General features: G+C 41.4%; 2 protein-coding genes across 2 annotated transcripts; one reads left to right on the forward strand and one right to left on the reverse strand.

Annotated features, from left to right (window-relative positions):
* Positions 1-238: 238 nt before the first annotated feature.
* On the reverse strand, positions 239-9,753 carry NANS (N-acetylneuraminate synthase). Its single transcript, XM_074855045.1, has 6 exons — positions 9,572-9,753; positions 8,130-8,345; positions 4,752-4,851; positions 4,341-4,495; positions 3,192-3,458; positions 239-1,994 (listed from the first exon to the last, which is right to left on the reverse strand). Exons 1-6 carry the CDS (start codon positions 9,701-9,703, stop codon positions 1,785-1,787), a joined length of 1,080 nt encoding a protein of 359 aa, XP_074711146.1. The 5' UTR covers positions 9,704-9,753; the 3' UTR covers positions 239-1,784.
* On the forward strand, positions 9,702-14,410 carry CCIN (calicin). Its single transcript, XM_074856922.1, is given in 4 exon segments — positions 9,702-10,104; positions 13,765-14,054; positions 14,056-14,297; positions 14,299-14,410. Coding segments are annotated over 4 exon segments (1,047 nt in total).
* The last annotated feature ends 2,814 nt before the right edge of the window (positions 14,411-17,224 follow it).

A 17,224-nucleotide genomic window follows, 5' to 3' on the forward strand; every position in this document is an offset into this window, starting at 1 on the left:
GCTTGTATAAAACTAGGTGAGACAGCTTGCAAGTTTCTGTATAGGGATAATTTATTTTTTTCCCAAAACATTAATTAATAAATCCTGAAAATTTCTGGAGTCTATGTTTACAGCAGCCTCTAGGGTCAGCCCTGCTGGAGTGAAGAACCACTGCTACTTGAAACAGGTCAGGTAATCCTACAAAATCATCACTGGTGCTGGCAAAGGCAAGATCATAGGTTGAAACACAGAAACAACAGCTTATTAAGCTAAATTTATTTTTCAAATTTGAAATAAAAAAAAATAATCTTTTACCAGTTGTTTTTCAATGTAAGGCAAGCATACTGCAATCAATCAGAACTCACATACAATCAAGCACATGATTTAAAGAATCTCTTCTTCCCAGTTTAAAGATATGAATACAGTTTCCTCTGAATTGCGTACGGGTAAACATTTTGAAAGTAAACAGCTCACAGGTACAGAAACACCACCATCAAATTCAAGATACTTCACCAACTCATCACCAAGAGGTAGCAAGTTCCAAATAACCATCACTACTAAATGATTCCACCACAGAAAAATGCAGATAAGTTACACCAAAAGTAGTTTTGTGCTAATGAAACTATAATGAAACTAATTGAGGGATGCCTGGTTTGCAGCTGCTGCTATATGGCTCCTTCCTGGACAAAGGGAAGACCAGCAGGCTGACAGGAGTAGGACTGCATTTCTCACTTGAAAAATGAGAAACTGTGATGCAAGGGCAGAGCACACAAGAGGAACATTGACCATCATGCTGAAGTATAGTGATGCGATCTAGTCAAGCAGCCAGCCTCAGCTGTCTCAAACGCTAGTGTCCCAACCCAATGTATTTGCTTGTTAGTACAGGAAGGAGGTTGCTGAATCTTCACCAGCATCTGCCTTCCTACTTGAGAAGCTGCCCCCAGGTACAAATAGAGGTATCAAAATGCACTGCAGAATTAAGATTCCAGGCTTCACTCACCTCACAACAGATGCTTTTGACATTTTTTTGAATTTTGAAGCATAGGTTAAGTTTACTTCCACTGATCCATCTCAGATCTAGTTTTCCCCCCTGAATCTGTCCGGCTTGCCCTCTTGCCTTTCAGTTCACAAAAAGTAAAATGAGGCTCTTTCTCTTGCACCTTGGGACCTTTCTACATATCCAGTTTGCTTCCTTTCTTGCTACTGTCTCTTGAGAACCTAGTTTTCTCAAGCTCATTTTCCCCAGAGTGCAGATTCCTGCAACCCACTGCTTTATCTTGAGACTTTTTATCTTAGGGCTTTCATCTTGAGAAAAATCCATCAGGTTGTACGTATAGTTTTCTGTTCAGTGTATGTAAACTTTCACTTATCTGCATTCAACTCCAACTAGCATCTTGTTATCACAGGGGTGAGGAAAACAGCAGAAAAGAGAGGAACATCAAAAGATACGGGGTTAAAACAATTCAAAGTGTAGACAAAATTATTGTGATTTACTATATTCTTACCAGAAAAGGGAAGCTTTCGGAAAGCAGCAGACTTAGATTTGGCAACACTCCAAGTTAATCTAGGTTAAGTGGAATGGAGAAAGGAGTATATTTTCTAGACACAAGGCTATTCAGTTTCTAATAAAATTGCTCTTCATAATTTACATCCACTTGCTTCAGAAACTTCCTGCTAATAACCTGAAAATTCTAACCTGCTTGGATCCTCATAATTACACCCCTTAATTTACCATGCTGCTATACTTAAATATTTGTGCCATAATGCAGTACTACCTCATGAAATATGGAATGGAGTGCTTTGGTTTAGCACTTCACTTTTTTGACATGATTTTCCACTGCTTGCTCAGTGATGGTTTCATCTTCTTCAATATTTTTTTTAACCTTCTGACCCACCAGATCAAAGATGGCTTCTGGGGGAAATCCCTTAGGCTCTCCCACCTTCACTGTAAGCATGTCAAGTGTCAGTACTGCACCTTCAGGAATTGACACTTTCGCCACAACAGACTTTCCCAGCTATAAAGGAGAAATAAAAAAAAAAAAGTTTAAGTAAGTCAAACACATTCCTAGACTTAGTATACCAAAAAAGGCTAAAAAATATTCTGCAGTTACTTGGGAACAGGTTGTGTGAAACTGCCCTCCCCATTAGTACTTAATCTAAATGAAGGTTGAGTGAGCATGGAAACCTTCACTGTAACTAAGCTGCTCGGAACATCTAGATCCTTTCTGAAACTGGATAATAGCTCAGTGAAATTTTTCAGAATCAGAATAGAGGAAATCTCATTAGACTGACTAGTATTCTAGCTTAGAGTAAAAGCAGCTCATATACAGTCATAGAGACCTATTACTCCTGCTACTATTACAGAGTACTTTGTACTCAGCACTACTGAGACTGCATCTTAAATACCGTGTTAGTTTTGGGGTCCTTACTACGAGAAAGACATTGAGGTGCTGGATCACATCCAAAGAAGAGCAACAAAGCTGGTGAAGGGTATAGACCACAAGTCTTACGAGAAAGGGCTGAGGGAACTGGGATTGTTTAGTCTGGAGAAAAGGAGGCTGAGGGGAAACCTTATTGCTCTCTACATCTACCTGAAAGGAGGTTGTAGCAAGGTCAGTCTCTTCTCCCGTGTAACAAGCGATAGGACAAAAGGAAATGGCCTCAAGTTGCGCCAGGGAAGGTTTAGATCAGATATTGGGAAAAATTTCTTCACTGAAAGGATTGTCAAGCACTGGAACAGGCTGCCCAGGGAAGTGGTTGAGTCACTGTCCCTGAAGGTATTTAAAAGATGTGTAGATGTTGTGCTTTGGGATATGCTTTAGTGGTGCACTTGGTAGTGTTAGGTTAACAGTTGGACTTGATGATCTTAAGGGTCTTTTCCAACCTAAATGATTCCATGATTCTACCCAACTTAGTTAACCACTGGATAATATACATAAACTCCATTATACTCAAAATATGCTTTAGTAAAAATAGTTTACTGAATGTTAGAAATAGCAGTTTATAGAAAATGACAGGTCTATGCTAATGTTACAGTAGGCTAAGCGTAAGCACTGTGTATGCTGCTACTTAGCAGGAAATTTCTGAGTGCAGAGGCAGAAACACTAAGCAAGCTGCGATAAACAATGAGCAAGCTATTTTTCTGAATATAGAGTTATTAGCTATAGGTCTAAATGAGTTTCAGCTATATGTGACTCAAAAGCAGAAGTTACCTTTTCATTGCAAGCCATTTCACAAGGCAAGAGTTGTTTGACTGGAGAACCCATTGCTTTTTCCACAGTACGGATGGCTTTCACTAACTCCGCCAGTTCATTTGGCTCCAGGGATGCTTGGTGGTCACTTCCTTTCCATGTTTTGTTGAGAGTCACATGGCGTTCCACTACTTTAGCACCCATAGCAACAGCTGCCACTGAAATGGCTATGCCAGTTTCATGCCCGGAATAGCCAATGGGGATATCAGGAAAAGCTGACTGATATGCCTTGAATCATGACAGAGTTGGTCTGAATTACCAAGGCAGCAATTTCAAAGACAAAGCAAATTTAACAGTGATAACTACAGTATAAACCATGGACAATTACTGTGTCACAAAACAAGCAGTTGGTTATATTGAGAATGAATTTTTTTTACATTCAAAAAGTCACACAGCATTAGCAACCGTCATGTTTTAAGAATTTCACTAGGAGAAATGAAAGTATGTTCTATTCTACAACTTCTGTTACGCTTTTCTTTTTAATTCAGTTGTACTCTTCAAAACCTACATCACTTTAAGTTACAGTAACAGAGTAGTGCTCTATTTTCATCCAAGAACCCAGTGGACTGGTTAAATTTAACCTGTATCCAAAGCAGATTTCTTCAACACTGTATTTAAAATCTTGAACCCTGGCCAATCCGGGAAAATTTTCTTGCGTCATTATCAGGCTTATCCAAGTAATATTTTCAGTGAAGGAAACTATACATGGGCCTAATCCATTTTCTTCATTGCTCTGATACTCACATAAAGCATTTTTAACAGAAGTTTCTGGTCTAGACCCCTATTTAGAATTATGTTCTCAATTCCATACAGCTTAATGGTAACAGTCTACATAATTTTTCTTTGCTCTACAAAGCACAGGGTTAACCTGTTAACTGTATGTCATATTTTCCTCTGTTTAATTGTGAACACTTCAGAAATATCCTTTATTATATTTCTCAAAGCTGTGTTCTGCTAAAAGAGGATCCATTGTATACTTTTACTTCAATGCTTGCACGAATTATAGGAAGCAAATTCCAGCATGCGTAAGATCTGGAAATATATCTCAATAAAAGTGCATAGTGCTTCTCTGGTACCCTACCCATGGCACATTCTGTGTTACTCACTGACCGATATAACACGGAGATTGACATCCTCTGGCTGAAGCGGGTATGCACTGGTGCATTGCAGGAAGCAGAAGTTTGGATTGATGGGCTTCACAATCTGATAAACCTGATGCATTGTGTTCATTGACTGCATCCCGCTGGAAATCACCATTGGACGACCTAGCCATTAGAAAATATGCACATGTTCTTAGGTCTGTAAGAAAGCTACACAAGATTAAATTAAATTCTTGAAGTTAATTAATTCAGTAAAACTAGAAAAGGAAGCTGGGTGAACCTTTTTTTTCCAAGTCTGAAGGTGATTTTCTTCTAAAGGTACTTTAGATTTTTTTCCAAAATCAACTGGAGGGAAGATCTAGTACCTGATCTAGTGAGACACAGTGATGTTTACCAAGAGAACTCAAAAGAAAACGCTTACCTTTCTTTGCAGTCTTTTCCAAGTATGGAAAATTGTTTGTATCTCCTGATCCTACTTTGAAAAACGGAACATCCAGTTCATGTAGAAATTCCACAGCCATCTACAAGGAAAAGAAATCACTGCATTTTAACACACCACTTCAGCTGGATCAAAGGTAAAGAACTACCATGCTGGGAAATAAACAACCCTTCAAAATGGCAAAACCAAAGCTTAATTAAATTGGTCATCCATCGATCCATCCATCGATCCATCCATCGATCCATCCATCGATCCATCCCCCCAAAATACACTGCTCCTGAAATAAGGTTTACTATTCCGAGGATACTAGTTTCTGACTTAGCAGGTGAGCTCCACTGCTCCTCTAACTTTAAGATGAGTTTATGGGCCATAGCATTCTTGCTTTTTCTTTTGGCATGACCAGAGAGAGCAATTACCTGCAGATGGGAGCTTGCCTGTTGAAGAAGAAATGTACTGCAGGCATGTAGGCAGTCCTCCTGCCACATACTTCCCGCAGGTCAGAAATATGAAACAGTGTTTAAAACAGTGTTTAAAACTACAGGTAGTTTTCCTGAATAAGATCTGTCACTCTGAAAAATTATATGAGTATACTGAATAAGCACATGAAAAAAAAAAAAGTACCCAAAAAGGGAAGTCCCAAAATGGATTTGCTTCTAGGAGAGATACTAGAGAATAAATATAAAATAAGCCAAAGACTATAAAACAGTTTATTCAAATGTTAGTTATACCCTGCTGCCTTCTAAAAATGTGTGTGCTATGTTGAGGATAATTCAGGAGTTATTGGAGGCTCCATGAAAATCAGTATTGCATCAGTAAGTGGACTTTTGAAGTTAGTACTTTTAAGGAAGAAAATTCCAAACCTATCACAAGCAAGAGAGATTGAAATCCTCCATTCACATCCAGGGGAAACAATGAAATAGTTATGTAACTTTGTTCCAATTCAACCACGCACAAACACTTTTAATTTCTTTAGCTCACTTCTTGTTGCAGTCAAATTTACTTAGTGCCAGAGAAAGAGTGCTAACGTCCAGAAGGCAATCACATCTTCAGTCTAATTTTTCCATCATCATTATAATGTAGATCCAGTTTCTTGTACATAGGATGCATAACATCTCTTTATTCACTAAAATGCATTGTGCATGAAGACAATGAATATGCTATATTAAAAAGCCACATATCTAATCTGAGGAGATTGCATAAAATGCATGACAGATAGACCTCATATCTAAGGCCACTCTTCATTAGGCAAAATATCTCTTGAAAATTAGCAGCTTTTCTGTATGAGATTCAAGGAACATGAAGTAATCTCAAATAATAGGGATGACATTAAAGGGAGTGGTTCAATGGGATCCTGTTTTGTCTCCAGTACACACTGGAACAGAGTGGATAAAGGGATTACTCATAGCCTTTATATTTACTTCACCCATCACTTCACTGATTTCCTCATATAGTTAAACACACAATTTAACCTCTTTGACATAGCTGGAGTTCTAGAGATTATGTTCAATTTACAGAAGTTAACATATTCTCAAGGATTTATTACATAAATTCATGCAATATTTGCTGTAAGTTCCAAACCAGTGTCTTGCAGAAATGCCACCAGAAATCTTAGGAACTGTGTAATGTAATTGCTGTTCAAAACAGAAAGTACAAACACGTATCACTACTGTTAATTAGCTGATGAGGCCACACACAAAGGAGCACAGCATCTTGAGAAAAAGAGGGATCCCAGTGGTGGAAAGTGATCTTAGCTGCTGCATATGAAAGGTGTCCTGCATTGCACTACAGCCTTTAGAAGATGGAGGTTTTAACATCAGAGTGTGATTTTTTTCCCCCCCTAAAGGCATATGGGTCTGTTAGATCCCAGACACAGAAGTCCAGTACTACCGAATTTAATTACTCTTTTCTTAAAGGAGTAGGTGTTCAGCAGGTCTCCTAGACATGAAGATAACATAACAATACAATAAACTGACAACACCTTCTTTTTGCAGATCTATTTCCAAGTCCATGGCATCAGGCTATTGCAATACATGGAAAACACCTTTTTGTCTGTCAGACATCTAAAGTAACTTTTTATGGTATTTGGTGCTCATACCATCTCAGTTGGGGCACAGCAATTCAAGGATTTTGGCTAACAGGACAGTAAGTTGATAGCAGTGAGAATGGCCAGAAGACTAGAAAAGACAGCATAAAAAGTTTAAAGGAATTGAAATTGCTTAGTCTAGAGAATACAAAACAGAAAAGAGATGTGATAATGGTGTTCAAATACACAGAAAGGAGATACAAGGAAAGTATCAACTTTTATGTCAGATGAGGCAGGACAAAAAAATTATGAGAAAGATTAATCTGATACATCAGGAGTTCTCTCTGATGGTAAGGAGAGTGAGGGACTGAGCAGATCACTTTAAAACATTAAATAAATCCCATCCATGTCCCATCCTGGATAAGGCTATTTGCAGAAGGACAGATATTGCTGTGCTTGCCTTGTGCAAGAGTGGCTAGCTTACTTCTGGAAGGTCTCTTTCAGTTTGTACTTTCAGTTTGTACAGGTTCTCTGTATTTTCTAGGTCACAAAGAAAAGTCTAAAAAAAAAAGTAATCTCTGATCTATACTGAGGTTTAACTGTTACCTGATCTTTCCAGTTTACGCATTTCAATTGTACACTGCATTTGTTAACACTGTAATTGACATAATTTTGAGGAAGGCAACATGCTAGAGTTAAGAGAAATGTACATCTCTTAAGGGAGAACAGCAGCAGGTGAGCTTCATGGAGTTTACAAGCTGGTGACTTAACTGTTCAAGGGCTCACTGACAAAAATCAGTAAATGCTTCAGGACTAACAGGGCAAGGTGGAGATCCTCGCATGAGATTAGTAAAAGAAAGGAATGTAAGCATTTCTGCTGCTTAGAAACACCAGCTGGGTCTAGTAAACAGCAGAAAGGAAAAAAATAGGGAAATAATAGGGATTAAGTTGAAAAATAAATCTGGTTTAAATACAGAGGGAAGTCTGAAATGCTTGGAGCCAATATTCCAGACAACACTGGATAGCGGTCAGACTGCAGTCTGGAGCTAAACTCTCAAAGCCTTGATTGTTTATGGAATTCAACTGAGGCCTTGTCTCTAATATGATTTACTCTGCATAGATACCGCAGCATACATGGTAGGTCTTCCAAAATGTTCAGCCATCTACTCAACCATTGCAGAGACACAGGTGAACTGAGACAATTATTCTAGTCTCCTCATTTAGAAATTCAGCATCCACACATAGTGTTCTTTTTATGTAAGAACTATTGTGCCTAAGTAATAACCAATAGACACAACAGCTGGACTCTGATTGTCATTCCAGTATGACTTACATACCTCATCCATGCCAGAAGCTGTGAAGAAAATGCCAATGTCCTCTGCATATTTCTTTAGCTCTCTATATTGGTCATGACTAAACTCCAAGTGGCGCTTGTGCTCTCCGTAAGTCTTTCCCCATGAGTGTTTAGAGGTATAGGGTCTTTCTAAGGCTTTCTTGTTGAATTTGTACTCCAGTTCGCTCTTCTGGAACTTAGCACAGTCTGCTCCGCAGTCCTGCAAAACAAGTTGGTGCACACTGAATGGAAGTGCAAATGAAACTGCACTCATCCTAAATTTGAACATACGGATTGTGCAACTAATGTGCTCTTTTTCAATGGAGTTTTCACATCATCATCATAGCAATCACAGGAATGGGTCAAACACAGAGTGACAGGATCTGCACACACAAGCCGTTTTATTTCAAAATGTCTGTATACTTAGTAGAGCAGCAGTCTAGAAAAACTAAAACTATAACTAAAACACAATACTAAAACTACAGAACTGAACCGTCTCTTGCTATGCATGCCACTTACTTTGAAGAATTGATTTCTGTGGCATGTTCCAAGTTCAGCTGTCACATGATAATTTTACATGAAAACAAGTGACAGGATTCTCTAGAACAAGGAGTATGAATCTGAAATGTTTGGTCACACAAACAGTGAAGTTAAATTGTCACTACACTATTTTGCACTTATACCACAGTCATAAGCCTGAACACACTACGCCCTGACTTCTTCAGTGATTATATGCTGTTTTGTAACATAGGTATATCTAATGTATATAATACCAAATTTTAAAACAGCTTGGCTGTCTTACTGGATGACACAAGTATTACCTCAAAAAACTGTAATGCAATCAAGTCAAATTAGAGCCTCATCAAGTTAGAGGAACAGGCAGTTCAGCAGTTACTTGATTCTTCCCAGATGCACAGTTAGTTTATGACACAACTGAAGGATTTCTGTGACCCCTCGGAGACTATATTATCTGCCTGTGTCAGTCCGTGTATGCGCACGTACGTGTGCCGTGAACGAGGTAGGGGCTTCCTGAAAGCTAATGCCACGTGATCACAGGCTGTAAGTTACAGATCCAAGGCTACAAAGCATTCGCTTTGTTGACCCTCGCCACGACTGCCTCCTTGCTGTTACTTTATTTTAAAAATTCCTCCTGTAAATCACTCCCCTCCTCCCACGCGGTGCCACCGACCGGAGACGAGGCTCCCCGACTGGAGTGTCCACCGCGGGGATAGCGCGAGGCTTCACGACCTCCCCCGGCTTTCCGGGCCCCCGCCGGTGTCCTGGGGCTCTCGCTCACCTGCACCTCGCTGCCCATCTCACCCGAGTAAGCAAGCCTCCGCAGCCAGCGGAGAGCAAAGCCTGGTTGCCGCGGAGCCCCGGCGGCCCGGTCACGCTCCCGCCCCTCGGCCACCCCGCCCACCGGCGGCAGAGCAGTCCCGCGCGCACCTTGGCCATGCGGATCATGCGCTTGGCGAGGGCCAGGTCGCCCTGGTGGTTCTGCCCGATCTCTGCGATGATGAAACACGGCTGCTCGCCGCCAACGCGGCGCCCAGGACACAGCTCGAACTCCCGTGACATGATGGCCGCCACACCACTGCCCACGCGCGACTGCGCGGATGCTCTCCAGAGCTGGCCACTCCACCGCGTAGGCCGGTGGCGGGCAGCCAATCCGCGCTGCGGAAGGCGGGGCCGGGCGCCACCACCTTCTCCATTGGCCACATCCCGGGAGGTAGGCGGGGCTGCTTCTGCTTGCAGGGCCGCCAGGTGGCGGCGGGCGGACGGGTGTGCCTCCGGGAGGCCGCGGCGGGGCGGGCCCGGGGGCTTCGTGGCGCTGTACGCGCGGGCGGAGTGTGCTGGACGTATGGGCTGTCTGGCTTCCGGCCTGAGCTCTTTGGAGGCCCTTGGAGCTGGTCGGTGTTCTAGCGAGAGCGACTCCGGCACCTCTGGGGTGGGGGCGGCGCTTGGCAGGCGCCTGGCCGGTGAGTTCCTGTGGCCGGGCGTGGCGGAGCAATGAGCAGTCTGTTTGCATTTGTTGCATGTAGTGGTTTATTGACCATAATTATTGGATAACTCCATTTTAATTCCAATAAAAATAAAACAACTGTTTTACGATAGTGTTATCAGTCAAGAATTAAAACAAACCAGGCTATGCATGGGCAGTCCACCCAGAGATCAGTGTAATCTCAAAAAATGTGATAAATTGTCCTTTCTCCCTTCCTCCAATTTTCTCTTGGCTGAACCTGATAAGACTGGAAAACATTGAATTGCTTTTTACTTACATTAATCACAGGTGGTTTTTTTTCTTTAATACAAATGTGTGTCTTTGGAGAAAAATGATGAGTTAACAGCTCTGAAGAAAGAAATACTCTGCATTCAGAGGTATTCACATGCTTAGTTATTCCACATTCCTGTCATTCCTCCAGGGTGTATATGGCTTACTTTCTGTCTTGCTCCAGTATCTCTTCCATGCTTTGAAAGATTAAAAAAAGCCAGAGGCCTGTAAAAAAATCCAAAAACAAACTGGAAAAATATCTTGGACTCTAAATTTATTTGTAAACACTCAGATTAGCATTACTGGCACCCACAGGAGATAATCGAACAGCAGCTACATCTCATGGAACCAGCTAAATTATTTACCATGGAGCTCTCCTTCCAGTGAACATTTGGAAGGTTATTAATGATCCCTGTTGAGATCATCGAGGTATTCCCCTCCTTGATAATTAAGAGGCAATATCCAGGTGATGAATTAAGGACAGGGGAAGTGGGTAGTGGCTATCTGACACAGGGTGCTGGAGAGCTGTTACCATAAATCCGGTCTCAAAAGACTAAGACTTAGTTTGAAGTCTCTAAGACTTAATTTGAAGTTTTAGAAGGCAGGCATTCTTTATTGCAGTGCTGGATGCACGTTAGGTGGAGTGATCCCCCGGATTTATGGTAATATTTTGGCAACCTAAATGGAACACTGCTTCTGAATCTCGATGGATCCATGGGATCACAGGACCTCCAGCTGGCACTAAGGGATTCTTGGGGAGAACTTCTGACCCCCAGACCAAAGACCCCAGAGCAAATCCCCTGGTAAAGGCATTCTTTTGGGATTTCTGGTTGCCTGCCTGTAAGATGTGGTGAAAGCCTCGCAAGGTTGGGCCAGAAGGGTACCTGAGGGGTTCGAGTCCCCTCCTGGACAAGTTCTACCAGACGAAAGTTTGGAGGACATCCAGGTTTCTGGCTTGGGGTTAGAGTCCCCCAGTGGGTTCAAGTCCCACTGAAAGAGCCATAGGGGTTTGAGTCCCCTTACTCCATATGCTATAACAGGAATGCCCAGACTATCGAAGAATTGTGGGTTAGAGTCCCAGCAATGAGTTCAAGTCCCACTTGGTCTGAAAGAGCCATAAGGCTTTGAGTCCCCTTTGGGAGGATTATGGGTTCAAGTCCCACTTGGTCTGAAAGAGCCATAAGGGTTTGAGTCCCCTTTGGGAGGATTGTGGCTTCAAGTCCCACCCCTTGGTCTTGGTAATTTTGAATTACGTGCTTTGTTTATTGTTTATTGGATTGCAATTTTTGTTTACTGACTTTGTGCATTGGATTACAGTTGTTGGCTTTGTATATTAATAAGGTTTAACTAAGATCTAAAAATAATATTTTGAAAAAGTCTCCATTAGGATGTATTTTAAAGAACTGGGAACAAATAGCGGAGTCCCCTTTAGGTTAATATGCTAAGCTGTGTATTGTAGTTCTGTGTTAGGTTATTGTATTGTGTTGTTATTGTACTATTTTGTTTTGTGTGCTATTTTGGGGATGGGTTCTGTCCAATCACAGAATGGAGAAATTCTAAAGGCTGGTCCTTTGGGCTGCATGTTGAAATGCTGGAAAGATTGGGGCAGGGAAACTACTGACCTGAAAGAAAGTGATTGAATATTGTAATCAATGATGGTCTTTATATACTTCAGATGATCAGGAGAAATGGCTTAAGAACAGAAGTATAAACTATAATACTGTATTGCAATTAATGTTGTTTTGTAGATGTGAAGGAAAATGGGATGAGATGCTGTATGTGAATTTGTTCTTTGCATTGTACTGTAATTATGCTTAAGAAATGTGGTTTGATTATAAGTGAAAGTGGTATATTTGCACTTGAGACAGAAAATAAGAAATCGCCTAAGTGGTGGTGGTGTTCAAAATGTAGCATTGGCAGGTGATGCAAAGGATAAATGAGCAGGAAATGGCAGCACAGGGCCAAAGAGGGGGTAAACGGAAGGCAAAGGGAACAAAAGGATAGTGACTCGGATAATTTCGATAAGGAGGAAGGTTTCAGTCTGGTGGTGGGTAGGACTAGGTGGGGAAATGCTCAGAACATACAAGTCCCTCTCAGGTGAGCAGTAGGAACTGATAGATCGGTTGAATAAAGGTGCCATTTTCGGTATCAGATCTAATGAATTGGAATAAATCTGCTGGGTCCTGCCTGAGGAAAAGGGAGTGGTGCTGGAAGAAGCTCAGGAGGAGGAAGACAGGCTAAATACAGGGATGGTCCAGACTGTTTTATGCCAGCGCAAGAGCCAGACTGGAATCTAAATACAGGGGCAGGCAGATCGATGAATAAACAGGATCAATAGTTGACTACCTGTTCAACAGTTAACTACTAGGTCAGATGGTGTTAAATACCTCTATGAAATGAGTATGGAGCGGAGAGACTGAGATCATGCCATGTACCTCAGAAGAGCACCTGGCATTCCTGAGTTGGCTGAAATGCATGTGATGGCTGGTAAAGATGAGATAGTCTGAGAAGCTTAAACTAGCCATATTTCTGCCCACCACTCAAAGATACTGGTCAGTGTTGCAAGGCAGTACAAAGCATTCTAGCAGATGTCTCCCTTGTTCTGTATCTTTAGATTCCTACGTGGCCTTTCAAAATCCTAATATTTCCCGGGAAAAGTAACATACTTAGGTAGATAACTTGGCAAACAAAAGACAGAGTGTATTTCCTGCTAGCAGTTACCTAATAAATTGAGACTTCCTCGAGAGGCCAGCATGCACAGTCTCTGCCAATGCTGTGCCAGATCCTGTTCTTGTCAGTGTTCAACCTGTGCTCCCAACTATGGGGCAGTACTGATTTTCTCTGACACAGTACATATAGCTCTAGTTGTTTTACTCCAGACTGTTGAGAAAGTAGTTTCATGAGAAAAGATCCTAATTTTATTTTTCTTCTACCTCTTATTTGACCTGTTCTGTGTTCTTATGCTAGAACTTTACAGATATCCCTAGCTGATAGATTGTTTTCCCCTCAACACTTCAGTACCTGTAAACCAGGTCCTGTGTTCTAGCAGCTGTATCTTATGACACCATACATCTCACCATAACAACTGGTATCTGCAAGCTCATGCTATCATCTCTGCTTTCAACTTGCAGGGCTAAATGTGGGAAGATGCAGTTCGCAGAAAAGAAAGAACATATCAAAATAATATGGAGGAACTGCTGAAAGTGGCAATGTAATTCAGGTATGATTCTGTGAAAGGTCACAGCTCTGTTTTTATCCATAGGTCCCTTGTGGAGAAAAGTTGGCTGTTCTACATGCTTATAACCTACATGTGTGAACTTGAAGGAGTGGTGAACAGTGTATACGCATGGACTTGTGGGTACTTCAGAACTCATGCTCGGTCCCTGCCAGATATATGACAGGCTCCTCAAGGAGGATTACCTCCATGCACAGAATAAGAACCAGGCTTTCCTGGCCCTGATCTAGTAATTCAGAAAAGAAGAAAGATAAAGATATTCTAGTCAGATTTTTGCCTATATCCACTTACCTGGGGTCTCAACCAACACACTGGTGGCTCCCAGCCATGACATGCTGATGCTCAACAGTCATTCTGGCCCTCTGGCTAGGATGGAAATGATTTTGAGTGACAGGAAGCAAGAATGTGCTTGAAGACTGCTTTCTTTTCCAGGGGAAGAGGTCATTAATTGACTCTGTAATGATTTTATGCAGCCAGAAAGAAGGTGTAAGATTTAATGACGAGGGGTTTGCTTGTACTTTTGAGCTTACATGTTTTGCTTACATGTAGCTGAAACTGACAGAGATGCCATGTAAATCAGCTGCTCCTAGTGCAACATTAGCAGTTAGTGTCACTGGAGAAATAACACACCAGATCACTACCTCAAAGACAGCTCAGACACATGACAGAAAAGAATTCCTCGTCCGAGGTACTGCCTATAGGTTTGGTCTTACACATTATGGTGACCTGTGGAGGAGTAGTGTACTCCCTTGGGGATTGTGCTGATGCAAGGAAATAGGTCTCTAACACTTGCGAGTATGGTGATGGGAGGACAGAGAACTGGACTTCAGCTGGGAAAATAAGCACTCCCATGGATGCTACTGCCTTTTCACCAAGGGAAAAAATTCAAATTGATTTATATTGTGACAAGGCAGCTGAACAGGTGCTTCCTATATGTTCAGATGGTAGAATACTTTGACAGACAGGGAAAGTGGTGCAGTATCTCACCTTCTGTACTGAATTCAACCATAAACCTGTTGTGCTTTTCCACAGGAAAACATCCTGAGTGCACCCAGCTCAAAAAAATTTTTTTTGGTATCAACTTGCAGAAAAAGAAGTGAGCAAATTAATGAACATGGTTCTGATACCAAATACCCGCACTTTAGATTTGTTGCATACAGTGTGTTCAGTTGGAGACCACAAAGAGGTCCGTCCTGTATGGAGGCATTGTTTATGCAGATGAAGGATGACCCCAGGAATATTCTCTCAGTCCAAATACCTTCTGACTACACGAGAAAGGAGGGAAATGGGAGAATTCTGAGAGATCCTTCGGAAGATCTTGGCTACTCAGTTTACCATACAGTCAAACTACCTTTCACAGTTTTTCTAAAAATTGCAATTAATTTGGAAAGGTGAAGAGTCCCTGTCAATAAATAATGACTTTTCACTTGTACCAAAACCTTTTTCACTTGACTTCCTTACCTTGCAACAGTCTGCAGTAAGTTGTGATTTCTACTCAGCGTGTACTTCAATAATCCCTTTATTTCAAGCGGCTGTCATTCATTCATCAATTAAACCAATTTTAAAACATCACACTTTGAAAAATAGTTTACAGCAGAAATAGACTCAGAATTAAAGAGTTAATTATAGTAGCTTTCTTGCATGAGTTGTTTCTATGCAGCCAGATTCTTCTCAGGCATTTGTGACCTGTGTTGTGTTTGGGCAAGGTGAGATACTCATTCTGCACCTCGTGGAATGCTTCAAATCAAGAAAAGTCTCTGCTTTACCGTTTCTAAGGAAGCCAACAGGAATTTAGTCCATGGAAGAACTATTAGATTATTTGCTAATATTTTAATTAGATTTACAACATTAGGGGATGCAGAAGTTCCACCATCAGTGATAGTGAAGGACTTGGAGACTGTACTGTGAAGAAAGAGCCTTAGGAATCCAATCTGTAGAACAAAGGTATAATAGAGATTGTCCAGAAAACTTGATGGAAAACAATGTAGTGAATGGATTTTTTTATATACTACTGAAGGGAAATCTTTCACTGAGTACTTCTTAACAGTGTTGGGGGAATTTACAATTTCTGCTGTAAATTAAATAGGTCCCTTCAGTTATGTCAGAGAAGATGAGGGTGAGGTCATAGAACATAAAGATAGGGTCTTACTACCTGCACAGTTGCAATCAATTTGATCAGACATGCTAGGAAGTTATCCTCTGTGGAAAACTATTTTTTTCTCTCAGGTCAGTTCTGTTAGGCAGGCTGACAAGTCTTTTGATGGAAGAACTTGACAAGCAGTGTGGGAGTGTCAGTGCTGCGCAGCTGTGGGAGATTCAATATGTTAAGAGTCATGTGTTACTGGTAAATGATTAAGAGGCAAGTTGGCATTGGCCTGTCAGCCCTGCACAGCTGTGGGAGATTCAGTACTTAAAAGCCAAATCGACATTGGCTTCTTCAGGGAAGCTCTACTTGGTGAGCCAGGCGGGAGCTCTGTTCTGGCTTGGAGAAGTGCCAGCTCTGCTCTGCTCTGCATAGGCCTGGAGAAGCAGCAAGGCTTGGAGGAGAAGCAGGCCTTGGAAGAAATAAGTCAGCTTGGAGAAAGTATGGAACTGTTTTTGGGGGAGAGGGTTGATGACTGTGTAGTTGCTTATTTGCTTATCATGAAGTAAGAGCTAAGGTAGCGAGAGCATAGCAAGAGCATAACTATGTACCATTGTAACAATAAAGTGTCTCCTTCTGTGCTTCCATGGAGAGTCTGTGCCTCAAGTGCCACAATGCAGGGCCTGCTAAAAGGACAAGAAACTATGAATTCAAACATACATTTCAATACTTTGCAGAATCAGGACTATCTTTCACTAGTTGTCTTTCATTAGGGAAGAATTCAAGAGGTTTTTCTGTGAACTTGCTCTTGAAGATATGAGTAACAACTGCTATCTTCCAGTCTTAAGGAACTCTCCCAATTGCCATGACCTTTCAAAGATGATTGAATGGCCTCACAATGACATCAGTCATCTTCCTAGTTATGCTAATGATGACAGAGGAGAGTAGATTAAATAAATATAATAGGCCAGGGATCTGGGGTTTCTTACAGGCTACATGGTGTAGTGCTAGAGCCTGAATAATAGGCCCCAAAACAAAGCTGACCTCTAGATGAACATCACAACCAAACATTATCCATTATTAGTATCTGCTAATGAGTAAAATCTGTATTACCATTAGCATTTATTAATTAGTATCTGATCATTAACAAAATATGTATGCTCACTAGTGAAAAATGTAGCTTAGATAAAATGTAATTAGTAGTGAGGATGAAACGCTGTGAGAACGTGTATCCAACTTCCCTTGTTTAGCCTTGTTCAAGGCTGAGAACCCAAGTATTCAGCCTTGTTAGAAACTCCCTTGGTTCTCCCCCCTGAGCCCTGGCCAGGCTTTGGGTGGAATCCAACAGGAGGATGAAACCAGATGTTTCTTCTCAAAGAAAAGTGCAAGTCATTCTGACTTGCTGGTTTTTGGTATATAAGGCTGGACCCTCTTGCCACGACTTTGGAAGCCTCACCTACAGATGGACATATCGTGTAGGACTTCCCACTTGCAGGGAAAGGTACTCTA

This window comes from Strix uralensis, chromosome Z (genome assembly GCF_047716275.1).
Source record: "Strix uralensis isolate ZFMK-TIS-50842 chromosome Z, bStrUra1, whole genome shotgun sequence".
Lineage (NCBI taxonomy): Eukaryota > Metazoa > Chordata > Aves > Strigiformes > Strigidae > Strix > Strix uralensis.

Excerpts from the sequence above, each read along its gene's own strand:
- NANS (XM_074855045.1), bottom strand. The coding sequence starts at position 9,703 with ATGTCACGGGAGTTCGAGCTGTGTCCTGGGCGCCGCGTTGGCGGCGAG. Across the intron at positions 4,496-4,751 it reads GGAAAAGACTGCAAAGAAAG|GTCGTCCAATGGTGATTTCC; the intron begins GTAAGCGTTTTC and ends TCTAATGGCTAG. Across the intron at positions 3,459-4,340 it reads TCAATCTCCGTGTTATATCG|GCATATCAGTCAGCTTTTCC; the intron begins GTCAGTGAGTAA and ends TCATGATTCAAG.